This window comes from Chroicocephalus ridibundus, chromosome 8 (assembly GCF_963924245.1).
Source record: "Chroicocephalus ridibundus chromosome 8, bChrRid1.1, whole genome shotgun sequence".
Classification (NCBI taxonomy): Eukaryota; Metazoa; Chordata; class Aves; order Charadriiformes; family Laridae; genus Chroicocephalus; species Chroicocephalus ridibundus.
Window position 1 is genome coordinate 57,824,315 of NC_086291.1, and position 19,724 is coordinate 57,844,038.

Consider the following 19,724-nt stretch of genomic DNA (forward strand, 5'->3'; position numbering starts at 1 on the left):
TGCATAGGCTCACCATCACCCTTGACAAAATGGTAATGGAAAACCAATATAAATTAACTTGATTAACTTTCAATTTTCCTTACTTACATGTTTAACCATGCTACAATGCTACATACTTTCTGAAGTAAATTAACAGGAATGTCTTCTTACACACTTTACAAGCAAGACTGCTTATCTTGGAAGGCTGAAAGACAGAGATGGTTGTAGAATGCTAGCCTCTGCCTGTACATGCCTGTAACAACTTTCTTGCTACTACAGGACGGTTACGTACCTGTTTCCCCTCCAAGCATTTCTCTTTAGTGATCAGCCCTTATATGCTGAATTCTGCACACACTTGACCAGGCTCCAGGTTCCATTCTCAATGAAGCAAGCATTCTTAACCAGCAGGTCTGACTGGCTTTTTTTTTTTTTTCTTTCCCTTCTCTTTGAATTAATGTTTGTAAACCAAACTACAGCTATAGAAACAAGGGTTTAAAAAACAGTCTCGATATGCATCCGCCTTACCCAATTCCTTGATGAATATCTCGGCAGGCCTAAATTCTCCAGGACAACCCTCTGTAGTTGTCTGCATGTCCACTTTTTCACCTCAAACAGCTGTGATAAATGCTTCTGTCTTGTTTAAACCTGAGAAAGTACTTCTACCCAGCAATTTCTCTTTTCCTGTAATTTGTACTTTGCCAATTTAAAAGCAGCAGGCTGGCTCTGTGAGGGGTTTCGTTTGTTTAGTTGCCTCTCCCACAACCTTGTCACAATAGCCCAGTGTTTGCTGAGGCTGTCTTTACTATTAGTGGTGTCTTTTTTCAGTCAGCCGTGTTCGTTTAACAGATAAATCATTCAGCCCATGCAGCGATTGTTATTACAGCCTTTACATCTGATCCTAACCCTCTAATGTGCTTAGCTCTTTGCTCTTAGAAAGAGCTAAAACATTAATAACTACAAATACACATCTGCCTTGCTCCTTTCACCCAAAACATAGTTCTCTCTGAACTGTTCTTTGTGTATATTAGATTATACTGTGGACTAGCTCAGCTAAGAACTAAAATCATTACAAATGTTTTCAACTTCGGAAAAAGTCACTGCTGGAAATGAATACATGTTACATTAGGCTTATGGAATATTATGCTTCTACTGAAATATATGAACTCTATATAAACTTTGATCTATTTGTGGTGACTATTTACCTGAGCACTTTTTTAAAAGCCAGAATCGTCCTTTTGGTTTATATTCCATTTTTTAAGTAATAACCTGTTTGGAAGAGAAACAAAACCCAAAGAATTACAGCAGCTTTTCACAGAGACATATAGTAACTTTGTACTATATGTACTTTGTACCAAAGTATCTTTGTTTAGCCATGTTCTTGTGTGACACAAAGTCTTTTCATTGAGGAGGTATAATGCATTTTAAAGCTCTTTGCAAGTACTTTTGCCTGCTATAACTATTGAAATGGTACTTTCTGGTTCTGGATTGGCAGTTATGACGTGTAACGATGAAGAAACACAAGGACCAATACAATTTAACTGTCCTTCACTCCAGTTCTAGGCAGGTATCAAAGCTAGCTCTGGATGACAGCAGAAGCAGCAGGGAATGGTGTGCCACTTAAGCCAATTCAGTCTGCTGAGATACAGATCAGGGCTGAGCTGCTTTCCGGAACTGACTTAACTCGTTTGGAGTCTGCTGGGATACCTCCGTCTGTCCCAATGTATCTGGGATACACTGTACTGTTATCTGTTATATGACTGTTAATACAAAAGGGCAAAAGAAACTTCATGTTGAGGGAGGATGCTGAAGAGAAGATAAGGAAGAGAAAAGCAAGGGAGACAAACCTGAAGACTTGGCAGAACATTCTTGTTCTGTGGAGAGAAAAGGAAGGTGAAAATTACAGTAAAGAAGGAAAGAGGGGAAGACACAGGACAAATTCTGGTGGGCCCAAGACTTAATAGGGAAAGGAAAAAGAATAAGAGTCAAATTACTTAGGAAAGCAGAAAAAGACTGAGATTGAGAGGAGATGATTTTGTCAGATCCTTCAATAAAATCAGGAAATGTAAGAGTGAAGAGGAAGGCTTAGGCTACTAGCCTTCCCAGAAAAAGGCTAGTAGAAACTTTACAAGTCTTTAGAGGCAAAAAGAAAGGGAGATTGATGGTAACATGGAAAGTAAATGGGTTGAAATGGGACTGTTTGAGAACAAAAGAAAGAGCTCACATTATTCCATGCAGAAAACATAATTCTAGCAGATAGAGAAGGGATCATGATGCAGTTAGAGAAGTCAGGATGAGGCAGAATAGAAGCAGCCCGTACAGATTTTGGAAAATACAATTTGCATGTCTGAGTAAGAAGTCATACTAAAGGAAGAGGTACGAAAAAGAACATTGTGTCACATTAACAAGAGTCAATTTTTCTCTTCTAATAATATATATGAAGCGGAATACATTGGTTTGGCAGATGACAGAACTCAGCAAGGAGAGGAACAACTTACTGTAACTTCTCTTTGTCATAAGAAATGGAGGGACAATAACTGAGAGAAAACAACAGCCCTGAAGTTTAACACGTTGTTAGAATCTGCTCAGATCCTTTGCTGTGATGGTAGCTAATTGTGTAAGACCTTAAAACTAAATCCCTCTGAAGCAGACAGCTTCCTTGCATGTCATTTTCCAAGCCCCCCAAAAAACATTAAAATTGACAGTACAAGGAAAGAAACAGCAATTCTTTTTTAAACAGCAGACACTGGAAGTCAGATATTCTTGTCTTCCTTTCATGAAATAAAAAAGCAATTATTGAAAGATTCTTGATAAATACTCACCTCAAAGACTTTGACTGCTTTAAGAAACTTCTAGCTTTTGCTGCTTCTTGAGTAAGTTTCTTTAAATCATCTCCTTCAAAGTAAGGGAAAACTGGATCCTGAAAACAGAATTAAAATATTCTACTTGAACTTGCACCTATTTATTATTTTTAATTTCTACCAACTTAATCAACTGAGCCTAAACTCTAAGTCTCCCTACGACTATCTACTTGCAAAGGTGGTCTTGGTCTTACAAGGGTAGAACAGAGCAACTGTGGAGTGAATATGGTGCGGTTCACTAACACATTTTTCTACTGTGGCAATCCCCAAGGTCTCCTGCTGGAGCACTATGTGCTAAACACTGTATAAGGATTTTACAATTACATGAATGAAATACAAGATGGTAAAGATAAGAAAGTACAGTAAAAGCTAAAGTTAGCTTAAAACCCACAGTGTGCAGACACAAGATTTTTTTTTTTTTTTTTGCTTCTCTTTCAAAAACTATATTGCATTGTATACTTCTCTCATGGGTTTGGTCATGTAACCAAGGCAGCTTGCAGAGTGGCAAAGCCAGGTATTAAGATTTTTGACTACTGGTGAAGAACTAAGCTGAAATGAAACAAAACCAAACCAAAACCAATCCATTTAACATACATCTTCATCATCAAGCCCCTCTGTCAGCATTCTGTGTGCTGCTAATTGTTCATCTGCATCTCCAAAACTGCGGTGGTAGCGCCCTCCTGTTTGGGAAGCAAGCTTCTTCAGAAATTCATTAGCTCTTCTGTTAACAACAAAGTAGTAAGTTATTTATGAAAATTATTTCTCTGAAAGCAACAGCAATAGAAAAAGAATTTGAGATTTTTTCAAAAAATATGACATCAAAACAAATAGTTTGGAGGACACGATTATAAATGTCTCTATCATTTCTAATTGTCAATTGGTAATGAGAATATACACTGCTTAGCTGTCATAACCTTCAAAGAGAGGCTAGTTTTGGACAAGAGGTTCAGTGCAGCATAGAACCAAAAAAAGAAACTAAACCAAGAAATCCAGAAGCCAGGCTGTCAGGTAAAGGGCAGTAATATTTTACACAGGGGAAGAAAAACAAGAGCCGGGAGACTCCATAAAGGGAAAGAACATTTTGTGCATGCCCTGTATTTTATTCTCTTGCCTAAGCCTCTAGTACTTGTCGTTTTCCACGAATTCAAGTCTTGAAGACTTGGGATGACTACTGCATTTTGAAGTGGCACAGTAGACATGCACCTATTCTAGAAAGCTTGAAGAGCTGGTGGCCTGTTTGGCTATCTGCTCCCTGCGTCCCACAGCTACAGCCATGAATGAGAATCTAGAGGAGCGCATACTTTTTGATATTGTCCCACGGTCCCCAATTGTGGACCATGCAAAGATCGCTGAAAGGGAACATCCAGAGATGTATCTCTAACCCACATCCCATCACCATGGCTGGCATCAGCGCTTTCCTAGTGCTCCTGACTCCAGTCCCGGTCAGCGTATTAACTTTTTATGCCTCTACAGGGATGTACGTGTGATAGGCTAGTGATAGAACTACAGGAATGACCTCAGTGCTGCAGACTAGTGATGCAGATCACTTCTCTGTGTGAAGGCAACTCTCTCAAGGACATTAGCTGTGGGAAATGTAGACCATGTGACAATTACCTGTGTCAGAAAAGCCTTCCCAGTTCCCACGTGCATGAATGTCTAGCTCAATCCCGGTGTTCAGTGAACTGAGCACATGGCCCGTTTTGATAACACAGCCTTCTGACAATAAATAAACTAGTAATTTTAAAGATTTTTTGTTGTTCTTCAAAAGTATCATATACCTGTCTGTACGGCTAAAAGAAATGGTGTGGATTTTAATATCTTGTTTCTTTCTCAATCCCTCAATTTCTTTCAAAATCAGTCTGCCACTGGTGTCTGGTTTTCCATCAGTCAATACGTACAGTGCCTCTATACCTTGGAAACTGAGAGCCTTCTGAAAAGCAGAAAATAAGCTTAAATAATTAGCACATGTATATGAAAGGTTATACCTAAGAATGAAAACACTATTCCAATGATTTAAGATAGTTTAATATTTACCACATCATTAATCAAGTTATTATTCTTTTCACTAAGTATGAAAGAGATCAAGAATATAAATTTGAAAAATAAACAAGTAGATAATCTGTAGCATAAGACAATATATATACATAAGCAGGGCATCACCCAAAACTGACTCACTGAAATAAGCAAATTAACTGGTTTTGGAGAACTGCTGACAGAAGATTTTTACATCATGTTTTGTGGGAGTTAAAGATGTCTAATGTCTGAAAATGAGGACTTGGCCTTTTCATATTATAAAAACTTGTTATGGTAATTGACTCAGTGGACATTTTTGTAATACAGACATGCCTTACATTTCTACTGGACTTGATTCATGATGAATTCCATAAAATTTATAAGGAGATTCTGCAAGGGTGTATGGAAGAATAATTTATTTAAGGCAACAATTCTTTTTTGATTCAGGTTTTAAATCTTGTGAAATTGCAAGTTCTTTCAGTCTCTGTTTTACATTATTATTACTACTTAATTTCTAAACTGAGAAGTTTTATAGGAGAAAAGTTTCTTCACCTGTAACTGAAGTTCACGAATTGTACTCAATGCCCATCTGATTCCAACAAACACTGCTTTTTTAAAACTCCTGTTTGTCTCAGAGCAAACATATCACAGCCACAGTTGTACATAAGCATCATTTTGAGCAACTGGCTCATTGATGCTATTGATATTTCACTTTTTTTTTTTAAACTCAGTATGAGCAATGAATTCTAGTATCTACAAGCACTGGGGACAGAAACAATGGCTTGATTCCAGATCTGTTCAGTGTTTTGCATATAAAAATGTTGTATGCTTTGATGAAAATAATTTTCCTAAAATATTATCAGTCAGATGGAAGTGTTTTATCACCACAAGACACGATGTAGTCTCCAAAATGCGGTACACAATTTACTAACCTTTAAAGCCATAAGGATGCACGTATTACCATAAGCATGGAATTTGGACACCCACTGCACAGCATCATGACAGGTTTCATCAGTTGCCTCTACAAGACACTCCTTCCAACTCTCTGTATCTTCTGCAAATCTCAGCAGGTTAAACCTGAGGAGAAAGATGGCCCACAACATTTAACCCTAACCAACACTATTGGTCACTTCGGATAAGCCAGTTTTGAAATAAATAAATAAAAAAAACCAAAAAAACCCCAAAACACAAACACAAACCCAATAGGAAAAAAACAACAAAAAAAACCCAACCAAGAGCCTAGAGTACTGGATTAAGGTCTTCAGCTTTGGAAGAGTCAAAAAGCATACCTCACTGCATGAACAGAAAATCTGTGGGAATGCTGAGCCCAAAAGGATAAACAGCATCAGCCTATGGCAAATGAGGCTCAAATCTTACAGAGCTCAGAATTCAAAGTTGGTTAAAAAGAAGAACAGAAAAAGCAGTTCATGTCGTGTATTATGCACTAACACACAATAATTACTTGTATTGGGTTTCAGTGCTGTATTATTTGTAATGATGAAGTAATCTTATTACATAATAAGAAGTAGTGCAGATTTCAGTCTTTATCAGCAGTTCGTCATACCTGACTTCATTTTTTCTCAGCTGTTCCCAGATAAGTGAGGTAAGTTCTTTCATGATATGTGGCAAATATGGGTCCATGGAACCAGATGTATCAATCACAACACAGACGTTTGCTTCTAAAATGGTACCAAACAATCTTCGGCTTCCTGGACCAGAACATTACAACTGATTAAGTGTCATCACATAGGCTAATTTTATTGAACATTATTTTACTGAGCATACTGTAAAATTTTCACTCTTTATGGGTAATTCTGGGCACATTTCTACATAATAAATTCTAATCTGTGTGGCAACTAGGTAGTTCAAAGGTTAACAATAGAAAAGTCTTCTGCCATTTCAAATCTAACACTATCAAGCATTAATTACTGGCCAATTGTAGCAACTTGGATTAAACAAGTTGCTAAATTGTAGCTCTTACTTTACAATCCAGCAAAAAATTAAACTATTGTCCAAAAAATATCTTTATGAGCAACAGAGGGATCAAAACACTTTACACCAGCAGTGATGCCGAATTTCTAAATAGGGCATATTCTTGGCAAAAGAAACCGAAAAGCTAATTTTTCTTGTATATGTTATTGTATATATTCTGTTGATAGAAAGCTTCTGGCACCAGGAACCTTGTATTCATGAACACAGCATACAAAAGCGAAAAACTTACATCACAGCTCTCATTGTTTCACAGCAAGCTAGATGTTTATCAGCTACACAGATGCTGAATTCTCTTGCATTCTCATATTCATAAAAATACATTTTAAAATTTCAATGAAATGCAAAACAGATGACCCTTATTCATATTTGAGGTACAGATTTATTCTATTAGAAATAGCAGACAAAAAATAGTAGACATGTATGTTTAAGTTGTTCTTTATAGTAAAACAGAGGCACACCAATACCTGACAGAAGCCACTGTATTCTTTCGATGTACCGCTGCAACAATTTTTCCAGCTGTTCAGTGTAGATTTCAAGTTCTTTAGGTTGAAACTGCAGATGTTTCACAACTCCCTGGAAAAATTCAGTTTGTACAAGAGCAACTTACTTCAGGAGATCTGAGCTCAGCTGCTATGTATGCAATATCTGCATTACAAATCAAGGAGATTAAGTTTTTTGTCTTCCTCTATGAAATAGTGTAAGAAAATTTCTGCGACTCTGTTGCTACTAAATAACTGGTTTACCCAAATTAGGAAAGCCTACTTCTCATCTCAGACAGTTGTGCTGGGTAACAAAATTACATAATTTGACTGGACAGGTGCATCTGTTGCATTATTTCTGACAGTTATAGAGATATAATAGAGCAATAATATCCTGGATTTAACTTTCTGTGCTTCTCTGCAGTCATTACACAAACCCTAACAATCAAAATCAAGCATTTTCCCGGTTTCAATTCATACGTGACTTTTAAAAGCTTTACTTAAAATTTTAAAATTGTTTTTCACACCGTATGAGCAGAGGAGATGCTATACATGCTAAAGATTCCATGCAGTTTACACTTCAAACATACTAAATATTTTTTGTGGTGAATACAATACCTCTAGCTGTCAAACAGAAGGGTGACTTAGAAAGAAGAACTGGGAAGAGTAAAGGGAACATCACACTAGCAAGCCACAAACACTGACCAACATGCATTGTCTTACACAAATACAAAGCCTTTCAATGATGTAGGTATATGACAACTGCAAAAGCTTACATTGATTTCTACACTAGGGAAGATTGTACAGTATTTTGCTGATACTTTCTTGTGCAGAGACTTCACAGTTTTCTTTTGGTGAGTACAGCCTGGACCAAACATCAGTCTGGGCAATTCCAGTTTAAGCTTTTTAATACTGTACTTGGTCAGCCACTTGTAAGACAAACAAATGGAGCAATTGATTGTTAGTAAATATTAGAACAGCTTAAGTAATAATACATTGTGCAGAATCACAATTAGCATGTTCACATAAATTTGCATGGATAATTCTGAAATGGGAATTTATTAGTAAGGAGCAAAATACCTCCTTGCTTGAACAGATTTCCTCTTTTTTTGGCAATGTAACAGAGGGAACAGACTTTCTTATGCACATTATCCTTGGATACTTTCGGTATACTGTACCTAGTTAAGAAAATGAACAAAGTACTATTGAGAGCCCTAGGTTTAAATCATAGCCCTTTTAAATCACATATGACTGTTGATTTAAAAAAAAAAAAAAAAAAAGAAAAAAGAACAACCCCTCTCGAACCCTGCAGACTAGCATTTCATACACAATTCCACAGTTGAAAAAAATTCAAAGTTTCTATATATCAAAGTACTTAAAAAAATTACTTATTTTTAAAAACTGTCACCTTCAAAAAATTCCAAACCAAATCTTCTGTAATCATCTAAATGATGATGACAGCATTTTTCCTTAGAGCATCTTTGACTAGAAGATGCCAAATGACTACAAAAAGAAAAAAAAAAACAAAACCCAAAAAAAACCCAACAAAACACCTCTCCAAAGAAAACAAAACAAAACAAAAAGAAGAGCCAAAACAGAGCAAACTGGGTTTTTGCTCCCAAACTCATCCTCAAAAAAAACCAAACACCAAACCAAAAAACCGCACCACTATTTGATAACTGAAACTCACTTCCACTCACTATTTAAAGCACACTGATTATCAGGGACTTAACAGCCTAACAGTTTTATCATGAAAAATGCTGATAATAAAAAGGCTTCACCCACCATAACCTGGTAACACATACCCACATTTCTTCCTTTATCAGTATAAAATACTGACGCAGAAAACTCTGGCTGCTTCCTGGGTTTATGCTTTCTTTTATTCTCAGTCTGAGGCCATTCTTTTATTGTTTGTGCTACAAATAAAATTAAAAAAAAAATTGCTGACTTACTTCAGCTAGATATAACTCCTATATGCAACTCTGTTCTTCAGTTCATGATTTCCTCTTACCGTAATTATAAATACTCGATTTTCTTCGGTACTGGATAAGAAAAATCTGTATTGTAGAACTACGTATGCTACGTTCATAGAAATGGAATCAAAACCTTTACAAATTTATAAATTACCATCAGGAAGAACATCACAGGGCATAATTTGAAAAGATTAGGGGTTTAGAATAAACATAATATTTGTTGGAAAAGCCAATTAACACTGTACATAGCACCTCATTTGCAAATATGAATCCAGATTTGTAAACACTGCTACATATAAACAATCTGATTTCAATAAATCAGTAGAAGTCAAGACTCAAATTGAATGCAACAAAAAAAATTTGCAGATGTTAGCAAAGATGCAAAGAAAAAACATGGGAAAATTACAAAAATGGAGGAGAAAGGAACTGGACTTTAAGGGACCAACAGTGACTGGAACCAATTTAAGAGCTGCTTCACGTACCAGGAGCAGCTGCAAGAGTCAGCAATTCAGATAACCTGACATTTGTGTTGTAATTTTCCTTCATTACTAGACCATAAATAAATCAAGTGGAACAGCATATTAATTACAATGGCATCTAACAATATTAGAAAAAAAATATATATTGAACTAACAATATAATAAATCTCAGAACAGTTGCGCTTTTGTAAAAGAAAAATGGAGTATTAATTGAAAACCAAGAGAAGTGAGGTTCTAATTACGGCTTCAGGCATGGGAAAAAGCAGGGCTCTTCTTTCCACCACACACATTTGACATTTCCTGATATAGGACGGGTATTCAATTGTATGACCTGGAAATAGTTATACAGTTGTGCAACATTCCTTCTTCTCACAACCTAGAAGAAAGCTAGATATATCACAGCTAAAACTCATACCAAAGTAATTGCCAAACAACGGCAGTGTTTCCCATCAGGCTGATTAAAGATTAAAATCGCAAGTGTTTCTAAAGACTTAAATTAAACCTCTAATCTAATATTGTCTTTTAAGCAAAACCCAAAAGAAACTGAAGACAAAAAGCCCCTAATCCATACAGACCTGGTGGAATTTCTGCTTTAGCACTAGTAGGACGCCATGCCAGTACTCTTTTGGAAGCATTTCTCTCTGCACTGTGGTTGTCCTTAATACACTATAAACACATATAATAATAATTAAAAAAAAAAAAAAGCATTTCAGTTGGATCATAATTGCATTATTCAAAACTGAACTATCCTTTCTTATTCTCTAATTCCTGTTTTATTCTGGCTCTCCTGAGAAGTCAGCAGTTTGCCATGACGACTTGTTAATTTGTTATTTCTTACTAGGTTAAGTAACTAATTGCTCTGTTTTAATTAAGTTGCCATTTTCATTTGCTGCCATAAAACTGAAGACTAACATCTACAGACAGACAAGTTCGGACCATTTTTGCCACTTGAAGGAGCAGTCTAGTATGGTAATAGCACTGTTTTATATAATATAACATATAGTATTTTCCTCAGAAGTTTATTGAATATTGGAAACCTAGTGCTGACAACAGTATTTTTTCCTTTAGTTTAGCAAAATTTTTTCCTTTTTGCTAAACATGAACACTTGTTTAACCCCATTGTAGGGTCAGACTTTTGCTGTGGCACAGAGCCTTCAAGTAACCGACGTCTAATTTAACATACAGGTCTACTATAAATATCACCAAACATCTACAGACAAGGCGGTACCAGTTTTCTACAACTTTAATCCCTGTAAAACTATGCTATGTATTCATATCTCTGAGTGATTACTTTTTTCCTGCATTTATGAAGAGGTGCTGAGAATATACTGGTGTTCATAAAACAGCACGGAAGACCAGTTTGAGCACACCTACAAAGGTCTTTGCAACATGAACACACCTACACTTAAGAGTGCCATTCCCATTTCAAAGATGAGACCTGAAAATTCCAGGTCAAAAGTTAAGTACATCCTCTGCAACAGGAAGTTCTCGATCTAGTCATTTGTACACCAAAGCGGTAAGCACTGGCACTGGCCACTTATGTATATTAGAGATTTGCACACCCACTCAAAACAGGTGCATACACAGCCAAAATTAACAAGGAAAACATTAGCAAAATCCCAAAGGACTCCATAGTGTAACATGGAAATAAGCACAGCAGGCAGGAAATAAATCCTGAATCCTACTTCTCGTTTTATGCTGGCTCTCTGTGCGGCCAAAGACATGCTGCAGCTGTCTCATTGGTACTTTCTAGAACGCTTTGGAAAACAGACATAACTCAGTAAAGCACATTTCTGTGCTTTTGCTTCCATTAAACATTTTTGCCTTTGCTTTCATTAAACACTAAATTTTTAAGGTCTGAGGAGGAATTATTTAGACAATTTTAGACACTACGATGTGGTTCTACTATAATTAATTACTTAGCACAAATTAGTTAAGATGTACTTTTATCTTTATGTAGCATTTTGAATGCAAACTAAAATGTAAATTCAGAGTACTATCACAGTGCTGTTTTACTTTCCTCAAATTTTCAGCCTGAGCAGTTCTCTCACAGTGAGCAGAATCTGATAGCTGGGTAGAATCTCTAAAACACACAGCATCTTAAAAACGGGACCATTTCAAACCATTCTAGCCAGACTAAGAGCTGTGGGTTTAGGGGACAGCAACTTCTGTGGCTTTCTTTTCTCTTTCTTCAGAAGCACATTTGAGTCTCCTTCTGGTATAAATGGACCAACAGACTGATTTACTGAACGTTGCTTCAAGGATTCTGCTAGGAATGCACACTGAAACAGAATATCAGATTGTTTAGTAATTCATATATGTGAAATTTAAGTAAATGACATTTCAAAGAGTCATTCTGTATTTATTACTTAAATAATAAATAAAATTCATACCAAATTAATCTGGTAATACTTTAACACCTCTAACCAAACAGAAACCCCTTTGTGCTGTGCTTGCTCAAACACATAGGAGGGAAACGCTCCCTGCTCCGAGCAAACATTCTAAAAGAAAAGGCAACAGTACGCGTACCAAGACCAGAACAAACTGGAAGATGATGAATCAGGTATACGCAACTATTAAAGGATAAAAAAAATATTTTAAGATCCCATTAAATATCCACCAACTCTTCATTTTAAAGTTACTTTTGTGACAGACTCGCATGCAACAAGGCACTCAGACCTCTGGACATGTGTCTCACTGCATATATCTTTCTAGTCACACTTTGGCAAGAAGCAACAATGCACTGCCAGGCTGGCAATATTGTTAGATATCTTTGGAAAAAGTCATGTGCGTGTAAGATGGAGAGATATGGTCCAGTTCTACACCCTTAGTACACTTGAAAAAACAATTGTTTTAGAATTGAACAAATGTATTGTGCTAATGACAACCCCTCACTCCACTGTGACTTACGGGAACATAATATTATGTATTTGTTTATTTGTTATATATTACTTTTCAATACATTTATTTTTATATATATAATTATAACAAACAATTAATTCTACTTGAGAAGAATTCATCATGGGATTGGCAACAAAAAGGAGAATGACTTCAGTTGTAAACTCCTTACATTTCCCAAGGAATCATGGCCACTCCAACACCAATCACCACACTGCTACTGTACAAGTGCTTTCTAGTCCACATTTACTCTAGAGCATTCCTGCCCATCTTACAAAGATTTGCATTTTGTCTAATCTTCTGCATGGTCAGCTAGAAAAACATAGAATTTTTTTTCTGAAGGAAAACATAATTTAAAAAGATACATATAATTCATACCTTTTGGGAGTAGTTGTTTGCTTTTTCCATTTCAGACACAATAACAGTGATATCATCACTTTCAAAAATACCTGATAATCAATATATGCTAATCAGTGTGGGGTTTTTTTTAAGTGTAGAAAATATATCTTTTTTAAAGTGCAAAACAATTTGTAGAGCATACCAAATATCAATGAAAAGAATCAAAAAGCCTTTGTTTTCTGTATGCCAGGTAGACTGGATGTACCACATTAATAACTATATTTTAAATGTGCAACTTTAAAATATCTAGCAGAAAAACAGCGAATTCAAATAGAAAAAAAAAGATAAAACTCAAATTCCTGCATTAAGCCTGCATTATAATATTCTGCAATACAACAGAAAGCCTTAATCAAACTAGGACCTCTGTTTTTATCTCAGTGCTAGTATAGCATTATCACATCCTAAAAAGTAAACTACTTGATTTGGGGGCAAAAAAAGCATTAATAAATATTATTTCATCAATGAAAAAGAAGTACGTGCTGACTTTCCTTTTCACATACCTGCTTCTCCAAACCAATGAAATCTCCCATTGGCTGCCTGTACTATTTCTTTAAAAGCAACGGCAGTTTCAGTTGGGTTAGCACAGCGGGCTGGAATAGTCCTACTGGAGTCAACATCCTCCATTACACTGAACAGACAGACATGAAGCTGCAAATCAAAACCTCTGCAAACCTCAGAAACATATGCACTGATTGTGTGCTGCAAGATAGAGAAGAAAACAGAAAAAAAAAAAAAGAAAAAAAATCAGTAGTGACCCTCTACTTCAGATGAGCTTCCATCTACTCCATTTGTTCCTGAACTGATGTACAAACACTCCCAACCTGAGCATTGCACTACAGGAACACATCCTGAGTAGCTGAATGCCTCCTCAAGTCATGCATACATACAAAAACTGTCACTCTTACTAGTGACAACGGCAACAGCATTGCTGCAGCCAAGAAGTGAGATGGAGCAGCTATGGGAATCAAAGACATAAGGTCATGGACTTCAAGGTAGCCATGCACTGAAGCAAAGAAGTAAGAATGGAACTATTCATTTGCCTTTTTGTACGTATCCTGTGATTTCTTGTTATCCACATGGGTTTTTAATGATTTCTTAGGTTTGCCCAGAATTTCCAGAAGTTGGGTAACAAAAGCAAAAGACACCCTACTGTGCACGCATGGTTATTCCAGTTGGGTTACCATATGTTCAGAAACTCTAGGCTGTGCACACAGCTTATCAGCTGTAGAGCACGTGCACTACGAACATACATGCAAGCAATGGATTTCTGTCATTAAAAATAGGAGCTGTCTCTACATAGCGTACTATGGAGTTCCACCATAAAATTATTTGTGCCTTTGTTCCCATGAGTTATAAGGAAATGGCATCATACAAAAAAATCAGAGTTGGTTTGTTTAAACTCAGAAACTTGCAGTGAAATGATGGTCTGATCTGGAGTTGGAAAGGAATCCTAAAAAAATCTCTTGAATTTTCTACAATTCACATATTAATAATAATTGCTACTTCCAACACACAAATAGTGATTGCAGAAATGGAAGTTTGAGATCCTGATAGTTGTGCTGGTTTAGATATGTAAAGAAGAAGTATTCTGCCAACAAGCTATGGTGACTAGCCAAAAGAAAAAACACGAGAGGAAAACACGAGAGGAAAACACGAGAGGAAAACACGAGAGGAAAACACGAGAGGAAAACACGAGAGGAAAACACGAGAGGAAAACACGAGAGGAAAACACAAGTCGGATTAATTCTGCATAGGAACTTACAAAAGAGTTGCAAAACCTGCGATACTTACTGTTTCCTGATCAGGTATTCCAGTAGTCAGCAGGTAAAGTCCTTGTGATTTGTGTTTATCTTTGTCTTTGAAGTCTACTTCCACAGCTCTCCTGAGAGCACTCATGAAGTTTCTACTCCCTTTGCACTGCAAGCCCAACACCCACCTAAAAGAAGTTTACAGTTCAAAGAATGAAGAAACAAAAGCTTTTGTTTCTGCTTAAAGCAATAAAGAGAACTAAGAATCTTAAATAACACTGCACTGGAGTCTAAAATTTTTTGACAGACGGCAAAACCAGCTTATATAATAACCCGAATTATTTGTTCTAGTTTCTGTACTGCCATCACGGCAAACTACTTCTTACGATAAGATTCAGAGCATAGAGATGAAAGAATTCTCCCTTAATTTTATGTAGAAAAATTATAATATAATAGAACTTAAAGGAATAAAAATGAAGCAACAGAGATATAATGAAACCACTGAGGGTGTGACACCACAAACAGAAACCTGGCATATGTTCTCAGTGTATCTGGGGAAAAAAACACAGTTTAACTTTCACAACCCAGCTGAATTTGAAGCAGTTTCCAATTCTTCACATAACCTGTGCATTTCTTATACAGAGACTTCTATATCTGTGCACATATATATTCTGTATACATATGAAATAGATAATGTTGTTTTCACAGCAAACCATCACAAACAATTAGTGCACAACAATTCATGGCAAACTACTTTTGTAATATGATAAATTTATCAATTTTGTAAATTGGTCACAACGCTGTTTAAATCTGTTTCTCTGGTTTATCTGTTTCATGGTACCTACGATCACCTAATTCAGATGTATGGGAAAGTTATTTGATCCTACCTCCAAGCATTTTCTAAGTTTTCTGGCTGGGAAGGAACCAATTCCAGCTGCCAAGGCACAACATCACTCCCAAATCTTTCATGGAAAAATAACAGAAATTAATTTTTAGACTATGCTTTACAACAAAAAAGAGAGAGTAAATTCACTGAAAAAAAAAATTAAAATGTGATTTTGGGTATTACAGATGTAAAATTGCCTGATGCTAACTATTTTCTATTTCAAACATTTAATTATTCACATTTACCCATCACTCAGGGGCTGTCAGATTTTCAAAATGTCAAAAAACATTTTTATTTCCTGAACAAAATACTAAGTGAGCTGGTAAAAGCTTGGGAGAAGGATCGTGACAAAAAAACACCAACCCTCAGATGCTGCCTGTACCTCTCTTGTGAGGGAACGGCCCTGCTCTCCCTCCAGGTCTGGAAATCCATGAGCTGCTGTCTCTTGCTTTTACCTGCCATTCAGAAATCTGCCCAGCTGCCCCTCAGCAGCTGTGTCATATATGAATTTCCGGCTACTAGCATCAAGTACAAAATTTTAGGACTATTATATATTAAAAGAAGTATTGGAGTTACTGTAAAATTTAAAGGGTGTTCTCAGTTATGGTACCTGAGACACCTCCAGAATCCTCTTCCAGTAAAAGTTTCTGACACGTGAACTGATACTGTTATGAACAATATAGCAGGAAGAAAATTTGTTGCAGGTATGATGCAATCAGTTTCAGGGAGCCTCACCCAAAACAGTCATTTTTCATTACTAATCTGGTCTCTGTGCATCTGATCCATACACCTATCCAAAAATGATAAACCAGTGCTACTCTTGCAATTACTTCATCATAAAACTTAAATACAATTAAAAAATTCTAAAATATGCCCAGTAGTAACTACAATGAACTTCTTTCATTGCAATGTTTTACAATTATTTTAAAAGAATCTTAAATAGTTGCTTACGCTATAATATTGAAGTAATCTTTATTTGACATTTGTTCCTCAAGTAAAAGTCGCAAAGAATGCTGGATATGGATGATGTATGTGGAGTTTGTCACTGATATATCAAGTAGTATAACAACCCTATATAAGAAATATGTTATTTGTAAAAAAAAGATCTTATTTAATTACATATTCTTATCTTCATTGTACTCTCACTAGGGAAAATATCTTCTAGATATGTATGAAAACATATAAACACTGAACCTATATTAAAAAAAATCTGCAAAACATAAAGCGAGGTTTTAAAAAAAATAGTAACAATAATGGAAAAGTCTATCTTGAAGCTATGCAATAATCAAGGTACTGGCATGTGTAGTGCCATAATGGCCGCTGAACCCTAAACAGGTCCTCTTCCATCTCTGTACTTCAATACCCAAAACGCATCTGAAACGTGTGACTTACTTGCTAGATACCTCAAATTTAAGAGTCTCATTCTGTCTCATGAAATTGCAGTTCTGTGTTGATTGATGATCACTGGATTCAGTAAATTCGCTGGATCATTAAAGAGCTGAATATCAATACCTGTTTTCAAAAATGGATTGCTTACCCTGGTCATATCTGCAACTAGCGTCTCTTCATCTGACTATTTTCTGCCCTGTATTCTTTGGTGCCGACTTACATGCAAAAGCAAAGGCTGGCAAATTAGAACTGTCACAAAGACATAAAAAAGGGCTATCAAAGTACAATACCTTGTTTCACAAACACTTCCCCATATTCTTCTGCTAGCAACAGATAGCCAGTCAATTCGTTTCTCATAGATTCTTACCGTTTTAGCAAGGAGCTTCTATGGATAAAATATAGAAAATTTAAGTTAAAAAAAAAAGTTCAGGTAAGTCTCTTATTGGCAAATGCTAACCAGAAGTAACATGTCAGCATACTAATGAAAAAATTAATGATTTTCATTCATTTTGACAGCAGCACTTAATTTTTAGTAAAGACAAGAGCATACAGTCCATGAGAAAAACATATAATAATAAAAAAGCAACAAGGAGTCTAAAGGTCTGAACTCTTCTTTTCACATTTCCCCTTACTAGCATGTCCCAAAATAGTGGTCAAGCACATGAAAAAAAGAAAAAAAATTTTCAAAATACAGTTTTTGCAAGCTTACCATTTCAATAGCAATTTTAGACTGTTCCTAAGAAAGCACATAATTTAAAATAAACACAATATTTTCAAACACATATCACCAGTGATCAAGGAGCCAGAAGCTGCCTTCATGTGTGCCAGTTAAACTTTACACTCTCCTTTGTGGTCTGACTATAGAGTTCTAAAGATTTTTCATCCCTCCTCCATTTTACAGAAATATTTGCCCTGCCTGCAAACATTCTCATAGCCCTTTTTCAGGACTGCTAGTGGAGTGGTTCAGAAGAGAGAAAAGAAAAAGAATGAACAGACCACTGTATAACACACCCTGGCTGCAAGTATCCTCAAGTAGCTTCTATTTCATTAAACTTGTCCCACTTTCTGATGATCTGCATTCTGACCAAGGAGGTAAATGTCAAGAATCACTACTGCCTGTTAAATTCCAGCAACCTTCATTATGTTACTTGTATATATATGTATCGCCACTTCTTCCACACTTAAAAGAATGAATGAAGTCTGCAAAGATCCTCAATATCGCATAGAGTGTAAATGTTTTCCTTGTGTGCCAGTAGTTTTCAGGTTATCTGTTTAATAATATCACCGTGGCAAATATCCAAAAATCCTAACATCTCCGACCTAACAGTGTTCTTAATTCATCTGCAAGCTTGAGGAGAAACTCTGTTAGCAGCCTTGCTATCCTCTTGAAGAAAGCTGGGCAACTATCAGGCTGAAGGCAAACGCAAAGCGGGACACTCGGTTTGTGCAGCCAGTTCAAACACTCAAGGTGAACATAGGGGATGGCAGAGAGCAGTATGCAACATAGCTCGAGGGAGACAGGATGGAAGAGAAGACGACACAGAGAGTGTTGTCTTAGGCACCGATCTTTTCTTCAAACTGAACTGCCATCTTGTTGTGCTTGACACAATTCCTGTTCTGCTTAACACAAATGAACACATCTTGGAATAAAAAGCTGCTCTTACTTGAGGCAATGCAAGCAATACTTAACATAAATCTATTACCTCTAAGGGATTTTACTGTTCTTAATGAATTCGCCAGTAACACTATCTACAACATAGTTTCTAAGCTCTCTTTTAAAGCTTCTCTTAAGACAGATGTCAAAGCCAATGCCACCTGCATAGTTTAAAAATCATTTACTTGCTAAAAAGTTACTGTCCTGGTTTAAGAGACACGGGACCAAGTTCTCTTCTAATGCTTGGGAAAACTGCACTTCTAGAAGGCTCTAGTGTCTGAATTCGTTAAAATATTTACTTTATAGCCAGGGAGGCTATGTGGGATTCAAGGTCTCTGTGTTTTCGAGCCTTCTCAGGTGCAGAGATGAGGAGGAGCGAGACCTGGGCATTTGAACCAAGCTGGCCAACATTATTTCATACCACGAATGTCACATTCAATACAGATCAGAAAGTTTGCTGGGTAGTCTTCTCTATCCCTTGATGGTGGTGGTCCAGAGAACTCCTTGCTCTGGTGCCGGAGCCCTGAGCCCTTCCCTTCCTCCTGAAGCCGCAGCGCTTGCAGTGTCCCACATCGGCCGTCCCTGCTGTGAGTGCACGACTTCCTGCTGATAGAACAGGCTGAGTATAATCCTTGTCTATTTTATATTCGTGTTGGGATCAATAGTTCTGGTTCTTTAGTATTACTGTTAATTATTTAATCTTATCATCTTAAATCTATTTATATTTCAACCCTCGTGTTTCCTTGTTTTCCCTGATTCCCCTTCCTGGGTGGGGAGGGGTCACTGGGTGATAAAATAATTGTCTAAATGACAATAAATTGTTACAGGTTTCTCAAACCATAACAGTTACCCAATGAAAAATTCACTTACATTACCAGAGACAGCCACTGAGATATTACCTTGTTCTGTCACTTGATTACAATTTAAAGTGCAGCACGCGTGCCACACAAAAGAAACTTACCTGCCTACTTTCCATC

The 19,724-nt window shown here is 36.5% G+C and overlaps 1 protein-coding gene across 14 annotated transcripts in view; it reads right to left on the reverse strand.

Annotated features, from left to right (window-relative positions):
* VWA3A (von Willebrand factor A domain containing 3A) overlaps positions 1-19,724 on the reverse strand; it is a 40,674-nt gene that overhangs the window by 2,570 nt on the left and 18,380 nt on the right. For 7 of the 14 annotated variants that reach the window (XM_063343647.1, XM_063343652.1, XM_063343649.1 and 4 more), the window contains 19 exons: positions 17,384-17,478; positions 16,656-16,775; positions 15,706-15,780; positions 14,862-15,006; positions 13,571-13,769; positions 13,050-13,120; positions 11,897-12,055; positions 10,349-10,439; positions 9,127-9,237; positions 8,402-8,499; positions 8,098-8,250; positions 7,307-7,415; positions 6,415-6,559; positions 5,783-5,927; positions 4,616-4,767; positions 3,432-3,558; positions 2,799-2,896; positions 1,824-1,850; positions 1,182-1,245 (listed from right to left, as the gene is read on the reverse strand). In XM_063343647.1, the coding sequence (XP_063199717.1) occupies positions 1,194-1,245; positions 1,824-1,850; positions 2,799-2,896; positions 3,432-3,558; positions 4,616-4,767; positions 5,783-5,927; positions 6,415-6,559; positions 7,307-7,415; positions 8,098-8,250; positions 8,402-8,499; positions 9,127-9,237; positions 10,349-10,439; positions 11,897-12,055; positions 13,050-13,120; positions 13,571-13,769; positions 14,862-15,006; positions 15,706-15,780; positions 16,656-16,775; positions 17,384-17,478 (2,172 nt within the window). In that variant the 3' untranslated portion in view covers positions 1,182-1,193. Of the gene's footprint in view, positions 1-1,181; positions 1,246-1,823; positions 1,851-2,798; positions 2,897-3,431; positions 3,559-4,615; positions 4,768-5,782; positions 5,928-6,414; positions 6,560-7,306; positions 7,416-8,097; positions 8,251-8,401; positions 8,500-9,126; positions 9,238-10,348; positions 10,440-11,896; positions 12,056-13,049; positions 13,121-13,570; positions 13,770-14,861; positions 15,007-15,705; positions 15,781-16,655; positions 16,776-17,383; positions 17,479-19,724 lie in introns of those variants that run through there. The other 7 variants (XM_063343655.1, XM_063343651.1, XM_063343654.1 and 4 more) reach the window with 6 other exon arrangements.